This window comes from Pectinophora gossypiella, chromosome 12 (assembly GCF_024362695.1).
Source record: "Pectinophora gossypiella chromosome 12, ilPecGoss1.1, whole genome shotgun sequence".
NCBI lineage: Eukaryota > Metazoa > Arthropoda > Insecta > Lepidoptera > Gelechiidae > Pectinophora > Pectinophora gossypiella.
Window position 1 is genome coordinate 3,591,979 of NC_065415.1, and position 18,692 is coordinate 3,610,670.

An 18,692-nucleotide genomic window follows, 5' to 3' on the forward strand; every position below is an offset into this window, starting at 1 on the left:
AATACTTAACTGAAATCTGTCAAGTAGCCAATTAAAAAAAAATTATTTTTTGTGGGTGTTTGTGGTGTATTACAAAAAACGACATGTAATCAGAAGGTCTTAAGTGCAACCAGTCTGTTGATCTATTACTTTGCAACAAACTGATTAGACTTTTACAGCTGATAGTACGCCTGGCATATGGATATGGAAGGTACTACACTTTAGTACATCGCTAGGATGTTCTAGTCCTGATAAGAAAGCGTAAAGGAGCAATGATCATCGGCTTGAATGCGAATACCGTATCAGGTGTGCCCAGAAATAAATTACTTAAGCTAAAATATTCAGACTAAGGCAAGGAATGTGGATACAATGTGTTACATATCTACGTATACATTACTACATTCATTATAAGGTAAAAGTTGTTTGAATAGTAACCAAGTAGACCTTTCTTATGCAGGGTGTTAGTGACATCGTAACGAATTCCGAGGGGAATAATTCAGACCATGATTCTGAGTTGATATCAAGTGGAATTTTGAGTTCTTTTTATATTATTTTCAATTCTATACCTTTGCGACGGAGAATTCTACTTGATATCAACTCTGAATCACAGTCTGTATCATCCCTCAAAGTTTTCGTTACGATGTCCCTAACACCCTATATATTCCTAATATTTAGTTACACTGTTTAATTGTATTGTAGTGTAGAGCCGTGGTAGTCTAGTTGGAAGTACGCTTGACTCTCATTGTAAAGTCGCAGGTTGAAATCCATACGAGCATAAACCAATGTTGAATTTGACTTCGAATTCAAGTTTGAATTTTAAATGATTATCACGTGCTTAGCAAGGAAGAAAAACATCGTGAGGAAACTCACATAGGTACGGTCATGAGTACTAAGATATTACACTTTGGAACCATGTCACATTAACTTTTTTGACAAATGAAACCGTAAGTCTCATTAAATGTCAAATATGATACTGCGACAGGGTTCTAAAGTGGGTACATGATATTGCTCATGACTGTACCTGAGTAATGCGTTTCAGAGGTATGCGTGTCCTAAACCTCACCTGTAATTAGGATGGAGTTCCTTTTGGGTTTAAAAGATTAGACAGGCAGTCTCATTTGTAACAAACCCGGACCTGTCAAATCTTCAGGGTAGGTAAGTGGACCCTGTGCAAAACGGGATAATGTAGATATGCAGTAGTGTTTCTAAAAGTGCTATCTACGAATTATACTTCTGGTTCCAAAAGATTTATTGTTGTAAGTGAGTAGGTGTTATGAAGAAATTAGATAGTGTGCATAACGAACTTAAGTAGTAATTACTTACGTATTAAGCTCCTTATCGTGTAAGGAAGAACCCCGGTTCCACTTTAATTTATAATTAATAATCTTTATAAAGTATTACTAGATACATAGACATCAATTGCAAACTACGAAATAAATCATTTATATATTTTTTTTTAACAAACAAATGAGGTTAGCCGAAATAAAACTTTATTGTTAACATTTACAATAAAGTTTATAAATTATTCGCTATGAACAAAAGAATTGCATTTCTAATGAAAAATTGCAATAACCTTAACCATACTAACATTAAATCTTGCATTTTTATACAGAAAAATGGCAAGCTCTAAAATAGAAATTATTTACCTAATACTTTTTTAAAAGGCACTTTGGCAACCTTTTAAAAGCGAAACTGGCACCCTTTTATAAGACAAACTGGCACCATTCTATAAGGAAATCTAGCAAGCAAAAGCTAGTGGAACCGGGGTGAGTAAGAGTGCGGATGCTCACTGTAAAATTGCTCACCGTTGCCCGCCCGGGGCGCGGGGCGGGCGGGCGCCGCCAGCGCGACCACCGCGAGCGCACACCACCATGACATCACAACCACACCTGAAACAATTAAATGGGTTTATTAACATCATTGGCGCTGACACCAGTGTTGATGAGGTTGGTAATCCACCTCATAACCAACACGATAAGAAGAAGAACAAACAGCATTGGTCACTACATCTGCAGTAGATTATCGTTGCAACACTTGTGAGTCTACAGGTTTCTGATGATGGTGATGATTATAGAAGCAAATCAAAATCAAATCAAATATACTTTATTACACACAACATACAAAACAAATAACCCTACACCAGCGCGACATTTCTGACCACACAATCGCACACAAAACGTCACTTCTCAGGAGGTGGTAAAGGTATGTGGTAAATCACGATATAAGTATAAAAGGTGATTTCTTTCATTTATTTTATATATTAAGAAAACATGAAACAGAAAAAAAAGAAGAAGAGCTTACATGGAACAGATTAAAGAAAAGGTTAACGTAGTGTCTTATAGGGAAGTCAAGGAATTGGCCTTTGATAGACTGGAATGGAAAATGCTACACCGACAAGAGCTTAAATTGATGATGATGATGATGATGCAGCTTGCACATTAGATCCTTAAAGATAGATAGGTAATTAAATATAATAAGCCAGAACATTTTCTACCGGTATATGTAACATATATTATTAAATTAACAAGGTTTTATAGAGGGCACAGGGAAACCTAATAGTGTGGAGGGTCATACTTGTATTGGAAAACTAAAGGGTTAATCATTAATACACAAACTTATTTTTTTCACTGGGCACCCTCAGGCTTGTTGTCAATTTTTGTACCAGATAACAGCCCTCAGCGTAGCTTTATAAACGCACGCTAAAAACGAGATTTTTGTACTTCTGGAATATTCGGATGGTGTTTTAGCAAGAAATTGTAAAGCGGTCGCCATTCACGCTAAAGTAACCTAAACTTGGCATGCTAAAGTCCACATTTTAATCGCCATATAAATAATCTGAGGTAGATTTTACGGTCGAAATGTTAGTCCATTTACCTAACGACCAAGTGGTCATAAATCGACATAAAAGTCCTTACAAAGCGTTGGCTACAGTTTACGACGCACGCGCATCGTCAAGGAAATCTCCAACCGCTGGCCTTACGATATCAGTTGACTGCCTGTTACTGCCATCTAGATTTTATACTACCTTAAAGTACTAGTTTATGGTCAGCCTACCCTTTTTCAGGAGTCAAAGTTCTCTGGTTAAACAAGAGTGAAAAGAAAAACATAAGTCAAAGTCAAAGTGTATATTGTACATTCACACAATATTAAGGTAAACAGTTGTTGAAATTGATACAGTGTTACACAATGGACCTGGAAGGGTACAGGTAGGTACAGCAAAAAACAAGAAAAAAAAAAAGGATTAAAATCTATATAAAATTAAACCAAAATTATAAAATTATATCAATTTAGTTAACTTCAAATAAAATACTCATCATCTCCCTAGCGTTATCCCGTTTTCACAGGGCCCGCTCATCTGACCTGAAGATTTGACAGGTCCGGTTTTTTACAGAAGCGACTGCCTGCGAAAGCAAAACCAGACCAATACCGATAGGTCACATACCTCCGAAAGTCCTTTTTCACGATGTTTTCCTTCACCGTTGCGCACGTAATAATCATTTATGATCCAAACATGAATTCTGAAACAAATTCGACAATCATTGGTTTGAGCTTGTGCAAAAAGACGCAATAAGTTTCCAACTAGTCAAATCGAGAAGTGTTGCAAACGATTTTGACAAGGCTTTTTGGCGGGAAACGGGAACGGGACAGTTGCTTTCTTCATTGAATAATCTAAATAATTAATACGAAGTGGTGTTTTGTGGTTAATGATCGCATTAAGTTAGTCGGAAGACATTCGCGAGTGTTATTATATCGGAGTATTCAATAAACAAAATGTATCTGCCTATTTTCGCTTCGTGCCAGGAAGCCGCTTCATAACTCGAAAGTTTATGCGGACTTTTGAGTTAATTCGTTTGGGGTTCGGAGTAGGAGTCTACTCCGAGGGTAGGTTTCATCATCATCACCTTTCATCATTTCATTAATCATCAAGAAAAAGAATACGTAAGACATGGCCGTATTGGCATAGTTCCCTTTGCCTTACCCTTCGGGGAAAACCAAAACAAAAAAAAAACGATTTTGACAATCGAAAGTGACAGTGATACAAATGTATAGGACATGTCCCTTATATCAATTCGATACATTTTAATTATCGCTTTCGATTGTCTTATTTGCAACTTGGCTAAGACACCAGGTAAACCAGATTGACTTTGATATGTGTATTATTTTGTCACAGAAAGTTTTGGGCATATAATTTCTGTTCCAAGTTTTTTTACCAGAACATACAGAGGCTGGGGTGTATAAAAAGATATGACTGAATTTTGTCGAGTATTTAAAGAGGTTAAGTAAGTGTTGGTCAGACAAACACGCTTTCATCTGAGAAAACAAGGAAAAGGTTAAAAGCAAGTGTACCGAAATAAGAAAAGAAAATAGTGTTGTGATTACACGCAACGATTTTTCTTTTTACTTACTTAATCAATTATTTGAACTCTATTAGAAATTATATTTATGAATGAAATAATTTACTTAGAAGACAGAATATTTTACTTAAAATTGGCTGGCTATTCTACTCGTTACCATCATCACCTCCCTAGCGGTATCCCGTTTCCCCTTATCCTAAAGATTTTTGACAGGTTTGTTTTGTTTTTGACTAAAGAAGCGAGTGCCTGTCTGACTTTCCTGCGAAGAGAAAACGAGCCCAATACAGGTTAGGTCACATACCTCCGAAACGCATTTGGGCGTTCTCACGATGTTTTCTTTTTATTTCTATTTGTAATGAATATCAAATTACGAACGAACAGCAAATATTGTGCCTAAGTATGGATGTAAAAGAACAAACAAGTTGTAGGTAAAGTCAAGGCAGACCATCAGCCCGGTGGTCGGATGACATTGTAAGGCACGCTGGAAAGCAATGGACGAGACTTGCACAGGACCGGGAACGATGGCGTGAAAGAGAGGAGGTCTATATTTTAATGAAATTATGTTGTCTGTGTGTAACTTTTTATGGGCATCGCCTGAAATAAATGCTTTTATATATAACGACCTCCGTGGTCCAGTGGTTGAGCGTTGGGCTCACGATCCGGAGGTCCCGGGTTCGAATCCCGGTGGGGACATATCACAAAAATCACTTTGTGATCCCTAGTTTGGTTAGGATATTAGAGGATGATCACCTAATTTTCTAAAATGTAAGATGATCCATGCTTCGAAAGGCACGTTAATCCATTGGTCCTGGTTACTACTTACGTAACTGTTACTGTAGTGTCCCTATATAATACAAGTTTCTTTATTTCTTTCTATTTTCATATATCCACATGAAAAAAACAACTTTTCCCATCCCTACAGCATTTAGAAAGATTTATTCCGTCCTGTATTTTTGCTGGCCCAGTTTTGATAATGCTTAGTGGGTCGTGCGAGCTGTTAAACATGCCGATAACGTGCGCACTCGCCAATATTTACGATGGTGCATGAGAATTGATGGCCAGAAGAATGGCCGGAAGGACTTTGAAGGTATGAATCATGGCCGGCAATACGATTGCCATGGATGGTAAAGAGGACTTAATGAAACGCAATAAAATTACAAAAAAACATTACATTGCTTTTTTTTCTTCCTTTTCTAATATATACTTATAATAAATCTGTAGAGAGGTCAATTCTGTACATTAAATATTTTTTCAAAATAACTATCAGGGGGTGATAAGTGGTCGATACTGATGCCAAAAATGCAATCAGTAAAATTTTTGTCTGTCTGTCTGTCTGTCTGTCTGTCTGTCTGTCTGTCTGTCTGTCTGTCTGTCTGTATGTTCCTTATAGAAACAAAAACTACTGGACGGATTTTAATGAAACTTGGTACAATTATTCTTCACACTCCTGGACAGGTTATAGTATACCTTTCATCACGCTACAATCAATAGAAGCAGAGTAGTGAAGGGAAATTCTTTTGTATGAAAAATCTAAACCACTCAAGTTAGACGTTTGAAATTTGGCATGCAGGTACCTTAGATACCGTAGAGGTGCACTAAGAAAGGAATTTCCGAAATTTCTACGGGAACGGGAATTAGCGGGAAAATCCTTTTGTATGAAAAATCTAAACCACTCAAGTTAGACGTTTGAAATTTGGCACGCAGGTACCTTAGATACCGTAGAGGTACACTAAGAAAGGAATTCCCGAAATTCTCACGGGAACGGGAATGCGGGAAAATCCTTTTGTATGAAAAATCTAAACCACTCAAGTTAGACGTTTGAAATTTGGCATGCAGATACCTTAGATACCGTAGAGGTGCACTAAGAAAGAAATTCCCGAAATTTCCACGAGAACGGGATTTAGCGGGAAAATCCTTTTGTATGAAAAATCTAAACCACTCAAGTTAGACGTTTGAAATTTGTCATGCAGGTACCTTAGGTACTGTAAAGGTGCATTAAGAAAGGAATTCCCGAAATTCCCACGAGAACGGGAATTAGCGGGAAAATCCTTTTGTATGAAAAATCTAAACCATTCAAGTTAGATGTTTGAAATTTGTCATGCAGGTACCTTAGATACCGTAGAGGTGTACTAAGAAAGGAATTCCCGAAATTCTCACGGGAACGGGAATTAGCGGGAAAATCCTTTTGTATGAAAAATCTAAACCACTCAAGTTAGACGTTTGAAATTTGGCATGCAGGTACCATAGGTACCGTAGAGGTGCACTAAGAAAGGAATTCCCAAAATTCTCACGGGAACGGGAATTAGCGGGAAAATCCTTTTGTATGAAAAATCTAAACCATTGAAGTTAGATGTTTGAAATTTGTCATGCAGGTACCTTAGATACCGTAGAGGTGTACTAAGAAAGGAATTTCAATTCCCACGGGAACGGGAATTAGCGGGAAAATCCTTTTGTATGAAAAATCTAAACCACTCAAGCTAGACGTTTGAAATTTGGCATGCAGGTACCATAGGTACCGTAGAGGTCCCTACAGCATTTAGAAAGATTTATTCCGTCCTGTATTTTTGCTGGCCCAGTTTTGATAATGCTTAGTGGGTCGTGCGAGCTGTTAAACATGCCGATAACGTGCGCACTCGCCAATATTTACGATGGTGCATGAGAATTGATGGCCAGAAGAATGGCCGGAAGGACTTTGAAGGTATGAATCATGGCCGGCAATACGATTGCCATGGATGGTAAAGAGGACTTAATGAAACGCAATAAAATTACAAAAAAACATTACATTGCTTTTTTTTCTTCCTTTTCTAATATATACTTATAATAAATCTGTAGAGAGGTCAATTCTGTACATTAAATATTTTTTCAAAATAACTATCAGGGGGTGATAAGTGGTCGATACTGATGCCAAAAATGCAATCAGTAAAATTTTTGTCTGTCTGTCTGTCTGTCTGTCTGTCTGTCTGTCTGTCTGTCTGTCTGTCTGTCTGTATGTTCCTTATAGAAACAAAAACTACTGGACGGATTTTAATGAAACTTGGTACAATTATTCTTCACACTCCTGGACAGGTTATAGTATACCTTTCATCACGCTACAATCAATAGAAGCAGAGTAGTGAAGGGAAATTCTTTTGTATGAAAAATCTAAACCACTCAAGTTAGACGTTTGAAATTTGGCATGCAGGTACCTTAGATACCGTAGAGGTGCACTAAGAAAGGAATTTCCGAAATTTCTACGGGAACGGGAATTAGCGGGAAAATCCTTTTGTATGAAAAATCTAAACCACTCAAGTTAGACGTTTGAAATTTGGCACGCAGGTACCTTAGATACCGTAGAGGTACACTAAGAAAGGAATTCCCGAAATTCTCACGGGAACGGGAATGCGGGAAAATCCTTTTGTATGAAAAATCTAAACCACTCAAGTTAGACGTTTGAAATTTGGCATGCAGATACCTTAGATACCGTAGAGGTGCACTAAGAAAGAAATTCCCGAAATTTCCACGAGAACGGGATTTAGCGGGAAAATCCTTTTGTATGAAAAATCTAAACCACTCAAGTTAGACGTTTGAAATTTGTCATGCAGGTACCTTAGGTACTGTAAAGGTGCATTAAGAAAGGAATTCCCGAAATTCCCACGAGAACGGGAATTAGCGGGAAAATCCTTTTGTATGAAAAATCTAAACCATTCAAGTTAGATGTTTGAAATTTGTCATGCAGGTACCTTAGATACCGTAGAGGTGTACTAAGAAAGGAATTCCCGAAATTCTCACGGGAACGGGAATTAGCGGGAAAATCCTTTTGTATGAAAAATCTAAACCACTCAAGTTAGACGTTTGAAATTTGGCATGCAGGTACCATAGGTACCGTAGAGGTGCACTAAGAAAGGAATTCCCAAAATTCTCACGGGAACGGGAATTAGCGGGAAAATCCTTTTGTATGAAAAATCTAAACCATTGAAGTTAGATGTTTGAAATTTGTCATGCAGGTACCTTAGATACCGTAGAGGTGTACTAAGAAAGGAATTTCAATTCCCACGGGAACGGGAATTAGCGGGAAAATCCTTTTGTATGAAAAATCTAAACCACTCAAGCTAGACGTTTGAAATTTGGCATGCAGGTACCATAGGTACCGTAGAGGTGCACAAATAAAGGAATTCCCAAAATTCTCACGGGAACGGGAATTAGCGGGAAAATCCTTTTGTATGAAAAATCTAAACCACTCAAGCTAGACGTTTGAAATTTGGCATGCAGGTACCATAGGTACCGTAGAGGTGCACTAAGAAAGGAATTCCCAAATTTCTCACGGGAACGGGAATTAGCGGGAAAATCCTTTTGTATGAAAAATCTAAACCACTCAAGTTAGACGTTTGAAATTTGGCATGCAGGTACTTTAGTAAACTTAAAGCTTAGTTGCAACAGGATATTACAAAATTCCCACGGGAACGGTAGTTAGCGGGAAAAAACATTTGTATGAAAAAATCGAAACCGCGTAAGATAGATGTTTTCAATTCAATTCAATTAAATTATTTATTGCATTCCATATAGTACAATGGGGTGTTACATAGGCATAGGAACTAAAACATGGACCCTGTAGGGCACAGCAACGTTGAAGGGAAGAGAGGAAGTGTGTATTAAAATGAAAACTCAATGAACAATCAATTTAAAAAAATCAATTCAATCAATTGATTCAATCTAGCATGCATGCATACCTTAGTAAATATAAAGTTTATTTTTGGCTGTATTTTGAAAAATGGGAGTTATTGGGAAAAAAATTGTACTTATGAAAAAATCTAAACTGCATAAGTATGCACTCCCACACACACAAAGATCTCTCTCTTATATAACACGCCACGCGGACGAAGTCGCGGGCAAAAGCTAGTTTCTAATATTAATCTGTAATGCAACTATTTTGTCTATGGTGTAAATAATTATTTCTTAAAATTATCGTAGTAAGATACATAAAAAGGTAGAGATGAAAGGGAAGACCAAGAAGAGCTAACAAGGGATATTCTTCTCCCCGCCTCAATACAACCTAAGGAGTGAGGGAGCGCGCACGCATTGACTATCTCATTCGCACGCATATACTTAAAAGGCACACGGTAAGCACGAGATTTTGTATGGAGTGCCGGGCTGTAATCTTTCAACCAACTTTCAAGTCCTTTAATTACTCATTTAGTAAGAAACTAATTTAAAATAATCGAATTAAGCCAAAATCTCTTTGAGTTCAAAGCTACAATAAAATGGAATTTGTGTTTTAAAGGATGTTTTATGTTTGGGCCTACAAAATTTATAAGGTGTATTATAATTAATATTTCACTACACAAAGTAATTACGAAATAATTTGCACAAATTGAAAAGTTAAAGCCTTTAAATTCTTAATTACGAAAAGGATTTCGAAAATACCTAACTCGTTACCAGAAATTGTTTTCAAACTTCAAACACGAACTTTTTTTAATAATAACGAGTACTTAAATAATAATTTATCGTATTGTTGTTCGTTTGTCGTGTTGTTAAAGATCTCTCAATGCGTCTTATCGGGGCTTCGGGGGATGCTAGGGCTGGTAGTTATTTCTGTCAGAGAATTAGCCTGGCGATTCAGACGGGTAATGCTGCCAGCCTGTTGGGCACCTTGCCTCGATGTGACGCATTGGAGGAGTGTTTTATTTATGAGGTGTGTTTGTTTTGTTTTTAACTGTTTGAATAAATTATCTTTATTTATCGTATTCTAAAACAAACAGTAAGTATCTATATAAAAACAAGAATTTGTTTGTAGTAGGGATAATTTAATAGGTAAAACTGCTGTTGAAAAGAGTGAGAAAAGAGAAAAGTGAAGCTTTAAAGTAAAATTGAGACAATGTCTAGATTTTCCGAAAAATCTTGAACAATCAACTCAAACTAATAGCAACATAACATAATTAAAGAAGAAGAATAAAAGTAAACTATATACGTCCCACTATTAGCTTCCCCTCAATCATCAGACGGACCTTGCTCCACTGAGAGTTGATGGAGGTGTTTGGGCTAAGCACAGGACCAACCAGCTTAACATGCTTTCCAAAGCATGTAAAACCGGAGGAATCATCTTACTTTTACGGACAATCAGGCGATTCAAACAAAGGACAGCCTCACAAAGTGATTTTGACAATGTCCCCATCGCATCGGTTATCGAACCCAGACCTCCAGATTACTGAGCCTAAATTACCACTAGATTACAGGGGCGGTCAAAACTAACTACTTAGAATTCGCATTAAATATTCAACTCTCACGTTATTCTCAGATGAGAATAAATACAATGAATAATAGGGAGATCCTAGCCTTGTCCCGTTTTCACGAGGTCCGCTTACCTAACTTGAAACGGCCTAACGGCCTCCGTAGTCCAGTGGTTGAGCGTGGGGCTCACGATCCGGAGGTCCTGACTAAATTGTCGTCTATTTCTCGTAAACTTGGAAACTTGTATCCAACTTTATTACCTTCCAAAATCTATTGAGAAAGTTTAAAAATTGGCCCCAGTTCGCGACATCGCTTTGTCCTCGCTTGTGACTGCATCATGACACGAAACTAGTTCAAAAACTACATTGGGCTTCGAAGTTGTGGATGATAACTTTGATGCATGAGTGAAACTATGAAGTAGAAACTTATATAGGCTTTATATTGGAAGCATTTATAGTTAACTAGCGACCCGCTCCGGCTTCGCTCGGGTGCAATGCTGAGGAAAAAATTAAAAACCTCAAAAATAATAGTATTTCTCCACTATTTAATGGATGTTATTATATATATAAACCTTCCTCTTGAATCACTCTATCTATTATAAAAAACCGCATCAAAATCCGTTGCGTAGTTTTAAAGATTTAAGCGTACATAGGGATATAGAGACAGAAAAAGCGACTTTGTTTTATACTATTGTAGTGATTCATCAGAGATGACCTTGTTTAGAGAACGCGTGACTTTCATCGTAGTGTCATGGTTCGAATCCCGGTTTGGACTCTAAACCACTGACTTCAACTGCTTCGGCACCTATGCCACAATCCAGACACTAATTCTTACCGCTGTGTGCCATCTAACACGTAGGAGCAAGCGACACAATTCGCGCTTTCTCCTCACTCCTTAGACTAAAGTAAGACACAGAGAGGGTGAGCTCTACGCCCGATACGAATTGGTGCGGGCCGGAGAATTACCGTTCTTTACGTAGTCATCATCAGCCCATTAACGTCCCCACTGCTGGGGCACGGGCCTTCCCTATGGATGGATAGGGAGATCGGGCCTTAAACCACCACGCGGGCCCAGTGCGGATTGATGGTTATTAACAACTGCTAATGCATCCGGGACCAACGGCTTAACCTGCCTTCCGAAGCACGGAGGAGCTTGAGATGGAAACTTTTTTTTTGTGGTCACCCATCCTATGACCGACCTTTGCAGGCCGAGCGCATTTACCGCTGCGCCACCGAGCTCCCCGTATACGTAGTATTGCTCTTTATTATATGCCTAAGTTTAAATGCAGCGCTCCACGAAGCTTATAAAGACATCAGGTTACTATGCAAAACATCAGCAAACCCGTGGCAAATCTACTAACGATAAGATGTAAATACCATGAATTCCAGTCGTCCGCGTCGTTCCGTCCACAGGTAACTATCAAAAACTCATTAGCGGAACCTTTATCGCCAACGTTTATCCTAGTGGAATATTTTACTGTCTGCTACACGCAATTACGCATGTTACGAGGTTATTGTAAGGTGAACTGATTGTTTTAAACGAATAGACATAGGCATAAGTCACGGCCGCGATCTTTATCAATGTGGGTAGAGTCAGAAATCATCAGATGTCAAGATAGAGCGTCACAAAATTCAAATTTAAAATTCAAAACTATCTTTATTCAGTAGGTAACATAGTTACACTTTGAATCGTCAATTTTTATATAACGAACGTCTCATTCGCTTAAAACTACTGCAGCTTATACAAACTGTATAGCCGGAGAAACGAAGCTGCAAGAAAAACCTCGGCACATGGTTACATAGAATACAAAATAATAAGGTTGCCTGGAAGAAATTGCTGCATAAGCAATAAGGCCGCCTGTTGTGCTTTTTCTATATATGCTGTCCTTATCTCTGTATTTTGTGTCCATTGTGCTCAATAAAGTATTTTATCTATCTATCTAATACTTTATTAATCTATGTATGAATATTAACGTATATTTATGGAACACGACATTCGTACCTCATACAGCAGGGTCCACATAACACCAGGGTCGTGGTTCACGCTGCGACTTGTGCTGAGTGAGGCCCTTTTATCTCAGGACGTCCACCATCACCTTATGATAATTCTAATGAACATCCTCCTAAGCCTTTTGTAATTGTTTTGTGAAAATTTTCAAGTGATGTTATTGTCTTGTCTTTATGTGTGGCGAACTTTTATAATAAACAATTTCTATTCTATTCTCAATAGAACGGACACACTTCGTCCCGCACCAATTCGTGTCGATGCCGATCTAGTTTTGCCTCACCCCCGCTGAAATTGAACAAAGACGCAAATAAATCTTGGATTAAGTGCTTTTACATTTCGTCCGCAGAACCAAATAATAAACACAGGAAATAGAAAAAAAAACAATATTCGCATTTCCATAATCCTTATCAGACCAGCTTAGGGTTCCGTTATCCTATGGACCTCCAACCAACCTAACCAAATCTATATGAATAAAAGGGACAATAATCCTTACAAAAGAAACCCTTCGAAAAGAAATGCCATATCCCATTTGAAGAAAGATAAACTTAATAAGATTATATCCGCGTATAATGCGGATATTTCTTTCATATTATTCAGATTAGGCTGTATCAAAGCGAAGGTTTTTCCGATAAGGATGAATTTTCATCCGTTTATAGAACCTTAAAGCTATCCTTGTTAGGGTCATAATAATATCTTACTACTGGTAGTTTGTTTGTTTGTTGAGAAGTCTGTCAGGATCGAAGCAAATGGAATTCTATAGTCTCTGCTTACCCCGGTGGGAAATAGGCGTGAGTTTATGTATGTATGTGTGGTAGTTTGTCACCACAAAATGTATGTGTTAATAAACTGCATAATGTGGTAGGTCTGTGGCGGTTTAAGTTCACGTATTTATTGTAATACTTTTAAATTTAATTAAGTTAGTGATAAATATTCATAACGTTGGTCATAATTATAGTTTTGTGTAGAACCCATCTAGTCCGGTTAAATTTTCAATTGTATTTTACTATTTGCATGTTATAATTAAAATATCTAAAAATGTAGACCAAAAGTTAAATGCTGATAAATAAATGATTATGATTATACACATACATATATACATAAACTCACGCCTATTTCCCACCGGGGTAAGCAGAGACTATAGAATTCCATTTGCTTCGATCCACAAAAAAAGTTTTCATTTCGAGCTCCTCCGTGCTTTAGAAGGCACGTTAAGCCGTTGGTCCCGGCTGCATTAGCAGTCGTTAAACCACCAATCCGCACTGGGCCCGCGTGATGGTTTAAGGCCCGGTCTCCCTATCCATCCATAGGGAAGGCCCGTGCCCCAGCAGTGGGGACGTTAATGGGCTGGTTATGAATGATTATGATCATTTTTTTGCAAATTCTCAACTTTTAACGGCCTGTCCCGGTGGGAAATAGGCGTGAGTTTATGTATGTATAAAGATTTCCCAAACGGGTATACAAAAACCAAATACCAAAGGTACCTGCTGATGCAACCGATAGGTAGATTAAATTATGCCTCGTTTACATATAAATGGCCGTAAAGTTACGATAATGTATCTTCAATACTTAGTAATAGTATGTTCATTCATTGATGCAATACTCCATAAAATGCCAGTTAAAATTTTGTCTCGCACGATTATTTTGTGTCGCAAGCTAAATATTTACTTAAACGTGTACTTATGCTAGTGTGATGGTAGTTTTATGGAAACATACTACTAAAGTAGAATTAGTCGCACATAAATATCGTTTAACTTTAAGTTTCGTAAGAATTTAATTGAATATATTTTCTTATACAAGGAGCTAGGTAGCGCAGCGGTAAACGCGCTCGGTCTGCGATTGTTGAAGTTAAGCAACTTTCGCAAAGGCCGGTCATAGGATGGGTGACCACAAAAAAAAAAGTTTTCATCTCGAGCTCCTCCGTGCATCGGAAGGCACGTTAAGCCGTTGGTCCCGGCTGTATTAGCAGTCGTTAATAACCACCAATCCGCACTGGGCCCGCGTGGTGGTTTAAGGCCCGATCTCCCTATCCATCCATAGGGAAGGCCCGTGCCCCAGCAGTGGGGACGTTAATGGGCTGATGATGATGATGATTTTCTTATACACCTCTCTTCTTAACGGTGAAGGAAAACATAGTGAGGAAACTCACAATCCCGAGAAATGCATTTTCGGAAGTATGTGTTTTTCCCTTCGCGGGTTGGAAGGTCAGACAGGCAGTCGCTTCTATAAAAACCGGACCTGTCAAATCTTCAAGTTAGGTAAGCGGACCCCGTGGGAAACGGGATAACGCTAAGGAGATGAAGATGATTTTATTGTTAAAAAGTTGTGTTGCTTTTTAACGTGACTTTTATAGATTTGCATCGAATGGCGTTCGCTACTCGGCCAGTCAACGCGTCTAGTCTACTGCGCTAAAACGTTCGCGGGATTAAAGGTGAAAGTGTGTTTCGTCACCAAGAGAAAGATATAGTTTTACGACACTAAACATTACTACACCAATTCCCTATTTTGTAACAAGATTCATGGCTACTTAAGGCGTTGGGCCATAAAACGAACGGAGAAGAGAAATCACTATAAACGCAGATGGAACTTGTTTTAACTGAGTTTGATAGACATACGGGCGCTCACAAGTGCGTTGAGTAGTGTAAGGAAAGTGTAATAACTTTTAAAATTGTTTTTGTGTAGTTATGGGACTTTTTAGTAGGGAAAGTATCTATGATGGATAGTGTATTTATTTCGACATTATATTTATTAAACAAGCTACTAGAAAATCAAGTTATGACGTTTGATATTCCAGTCTCTTAAAATTGAGGAGTAGTAGGTATTCATAGAAACAGATTATTTAGATGCTCAATCTTCTTCAATTGAAGCAAATAAAAAATCTTCTTTATTATAAATGATAATAAAGCTTAAGCTTAATAATTTTCTGTTAATTCGCTTCTAAAGGTATTTAATATTAAATTGTATAATTTGTATTAAATATTAAATTTGTATAGTGTAATATGGACGTTGTCTGAAATAAATTATTTTTATTTATTTTATTTTATTTGTTTAATTTTGCTAAATAGTAAAATAAAGGATATATTTAAATTACTATTTCAATAAATTATAATTAATAATTAGTAAATTATAAACACATTACAATTTCGAAATTAAAAAGTAAACTATGTAGAGAATCAGAAACATACGTAACTTCGTCACGTCCAACTAGACGTTTAAGTGTTTTGAATCTGACCTGGTCCAAATGAACCCATTACACTAGCGGCATTGCCCCGTTGCACAGCCAGTGACAGGCGTTGGACCAGGTAAGACTCAGACCTAGGGTCACCCCCTCTGACTTTGAGTCTCCGGCCGATCTCCCTGATCAATTCCCTCGCCTCACTACCGAAAGGACCTGCAGTCTCAAAAGCCACGGGTAAAATAAATAAATAAGTATTTATAATCATTTATATTGAATGCCAGCGTCAGGTTTGTGAACAACTGGAACAGCTCGATTTAATTTATTTTTTTTGTGTGTTTTATAGAGACAGCCTCGGTGGTCTAGTGGTTAGAGCGTTAGGCTCACGATCTGGAGGTCCGGGTTCAATTCCCGATGGGGACATTGTCGAAATCACTTTGTGAGACTGTCCTTTGTTTGGTAAGGACTTTTCAGGCTTGAATCACCTGATTGTCCGAAAAAAGTAAGATGATTCCGTGCTTCGGAGGGCACGTTAAGCCGTTGGTCCCGGCTATTAGCCGTAAAAACACCTCCACCAACCCGCAGTGGAGCAGCGTGGTGGAGTATGCTCCATACCCCCTCCGGTTGATTGAGGGGAGGCCTGTGCCCAGCAGTGGGACGTATATAGGCAGTTTATGTTATGTTATGTGTGTTTTATTGTGGTCCTGGATGATGTACATTCACAATAGGTGGCTGTACAATCAGAAAAAAGGTCAGCTATTATCACAAGTCAAGTTGTCAAGGAAACTTTAATGATGTTTTATAACCTTGACAATATACGGACTTGACCTAAAAGATCGCAAGACTATCTCTTACCTCTTGGCCCCTCAATGTCCCTCGTAAAGTGATCTGACTGACAATGCCCCTTTTTATTGGAGAGAGTTGGACGGATCGACCCCTATAGGGTTACTGTCTATCCGAAATCCGGATAAATCCAGTTTCATCCCGATTTCACAATTTAGTAGATTATTCTATCTAACCTGCGGGTTAGGACGGTTTTGCCTGGAGATGCCTACAACGTTATCGTCTGAAAGGTTATTATTAAGAAATATTATTTTTTTTACTTTAAGTTACATTTTATCTACACAAAAATAATTTCAGACAGAAAAAATAAACATAACTTTTTACCTTGTTTAGTATACGTGTTTTCAGTGATGTTTAATTTTAGATAAAAGCAACAAAAAATATGTGTCATAAAATTTCGTACTAAGAATTATAAGCATAAGTTTATAAAATTATACATGTTCTTATCCAAATAAATACATTATTAAACAAGTTGTATAATAATTATAATTATTTTATATTTTTTTGAACGGGCAACCCTATCTCTGGATGTCGTCATAGATATAAATATTCGTCTCGTTTAATAGGAGACAGGAATTTTTATTGAAAACGCCCAAACGGAAGAACGCATATTGGTTCTGTGTTATTCGATGGGCATACTTCTCGGAATAGACATAATCATTGGGCTTAACATTATCTTAAAAACTTCTTTATTTTTTTGCAAAAAGGCAGCCTAAGTACCTATTTAGGCCTTACTTAATCTTAAGGAATTATTTATATGTCTAAGTGTCTGTTGCCTTTTCATAAACTGATAGATCGACTTTGATGAAAATTGCCACATAGGTAAGTATATGGACCTAAACTCAGTGATTGACGTAGTATCACCCACAGAACCTATAGAATTCGCGGGCGAAAAGCTACTAGTAAATAATGGAAAAAAAGAAATAACAAACCTTAAATAAACAAACAGACTTCAGTTCACTGGTGCAAGCATTGGCATACAAGAGAAACGGGTCCAACCCTCATTATACTGAGGTAATGAAGCCTAAAGCTCTTTTAAAATAGCTCGCTGGAAATCTTGGTAGCAGCGACAGAGTGTTACAGATATAAAATGTATCTAACGACTGCAACTGAGAACTTCTTTTAAAAAAATACCTACGTATTCATAGAAATATCCCACGTCATTTATCAAAATTCTTAAATTAAATATTTAGAGCTCTTCAAGTTTTACATTCAGGTACTTGTTGATGAAGACTTTTCTATATAAAACCCGTTACTTAAAAGAAGTAAACATACTTATATTATCGTACCCATTATTAAAAAAATAAACGTACTTACTTATATATTATTGTAGATAAATACTGCAATGACACAAACAATATTATCTGAAGTGCATATCATAACTCGTTTTTGCATTGCAGGTTTATAAAGCGAAGTTCGAATTCAGCACAGGCCTAAACCAATGATTGTCGAATTTGTTCACGATTTCATGTTTGGATCTGGAGATTGTTTCTGTTTTTTTTATTATTGGAGATTATTGAATATTGACAATAATTTAAGCCGCATCTAGTACCCTCCTATCCATGTACATCTCATGTGTCGCGCTGAGTGCCGGATAGACAGACGTGCGAACCAATCAACGACCATGAGACTCTTCATCGATATACTCTGCACATGATAGATATGCAGAAATAAATTACCATATCTCTTGGGAAACTCTGATGGTTTATTGATAAAGGATAAATGGTTTTGTCGTTAATAATAGATATAAAATGTAACTGGACAAGGGTAAAGAAGGAACTTGAGGTCGAAAAAGCCACATCGAAGTAGGTAAATCATCTAAATAGCAATACTGCAGTTTGACGTAAGTCCAGTTATGTCAAACAGCAAAATTGTTTTTTGGTCAATTGCTTCAATGTGGCCTTTTTGACACCCTTTGTCGTTAAATTTACCATTTACAGTATTTGTGAATTCCTAAATAACTTTTTACGTTGCTTACATTTGTCTAAAATTATATTAACTATTTGATTGGAGACCTCGATAGCCAAGGCAACGCTTAGAGATCTCATCCGGAAGGATAGATACATTAATCTGGACACAACCTGGATACACTTAGTTCATTGGACTGTATGGAATATGAATACATAAATAAA

General features: G+C 37.4%; 1 protein-coding gene across 3 annotated transcripts in view; it reads right to left on the reverse strand.

The window, feature by feature from the left end:
• Nucleotides 1-18,692, reverse strand: part of LOC126371473 (serine proteinase stubble) — a 189,809-nt gene that overhangs the window by 80,624 nt on the left and 90,493 nt on the right. For 2 of the 3 annotated variants that reach the window (XM_050016784.1, XM_050016783.1), the window contains exon 3: nt 1,770-1,868. In XM_050016784.1, coding sequence (XP_049872741.1) covers nt 1,770-1,868 — 99 coding nt within the window. The remainder of the gene's footprint in view (nt 1-1,769; nt 1,869-18,692) is intronic. The other variant, XM_050016785.1, reaches the window with a different exon arrangement.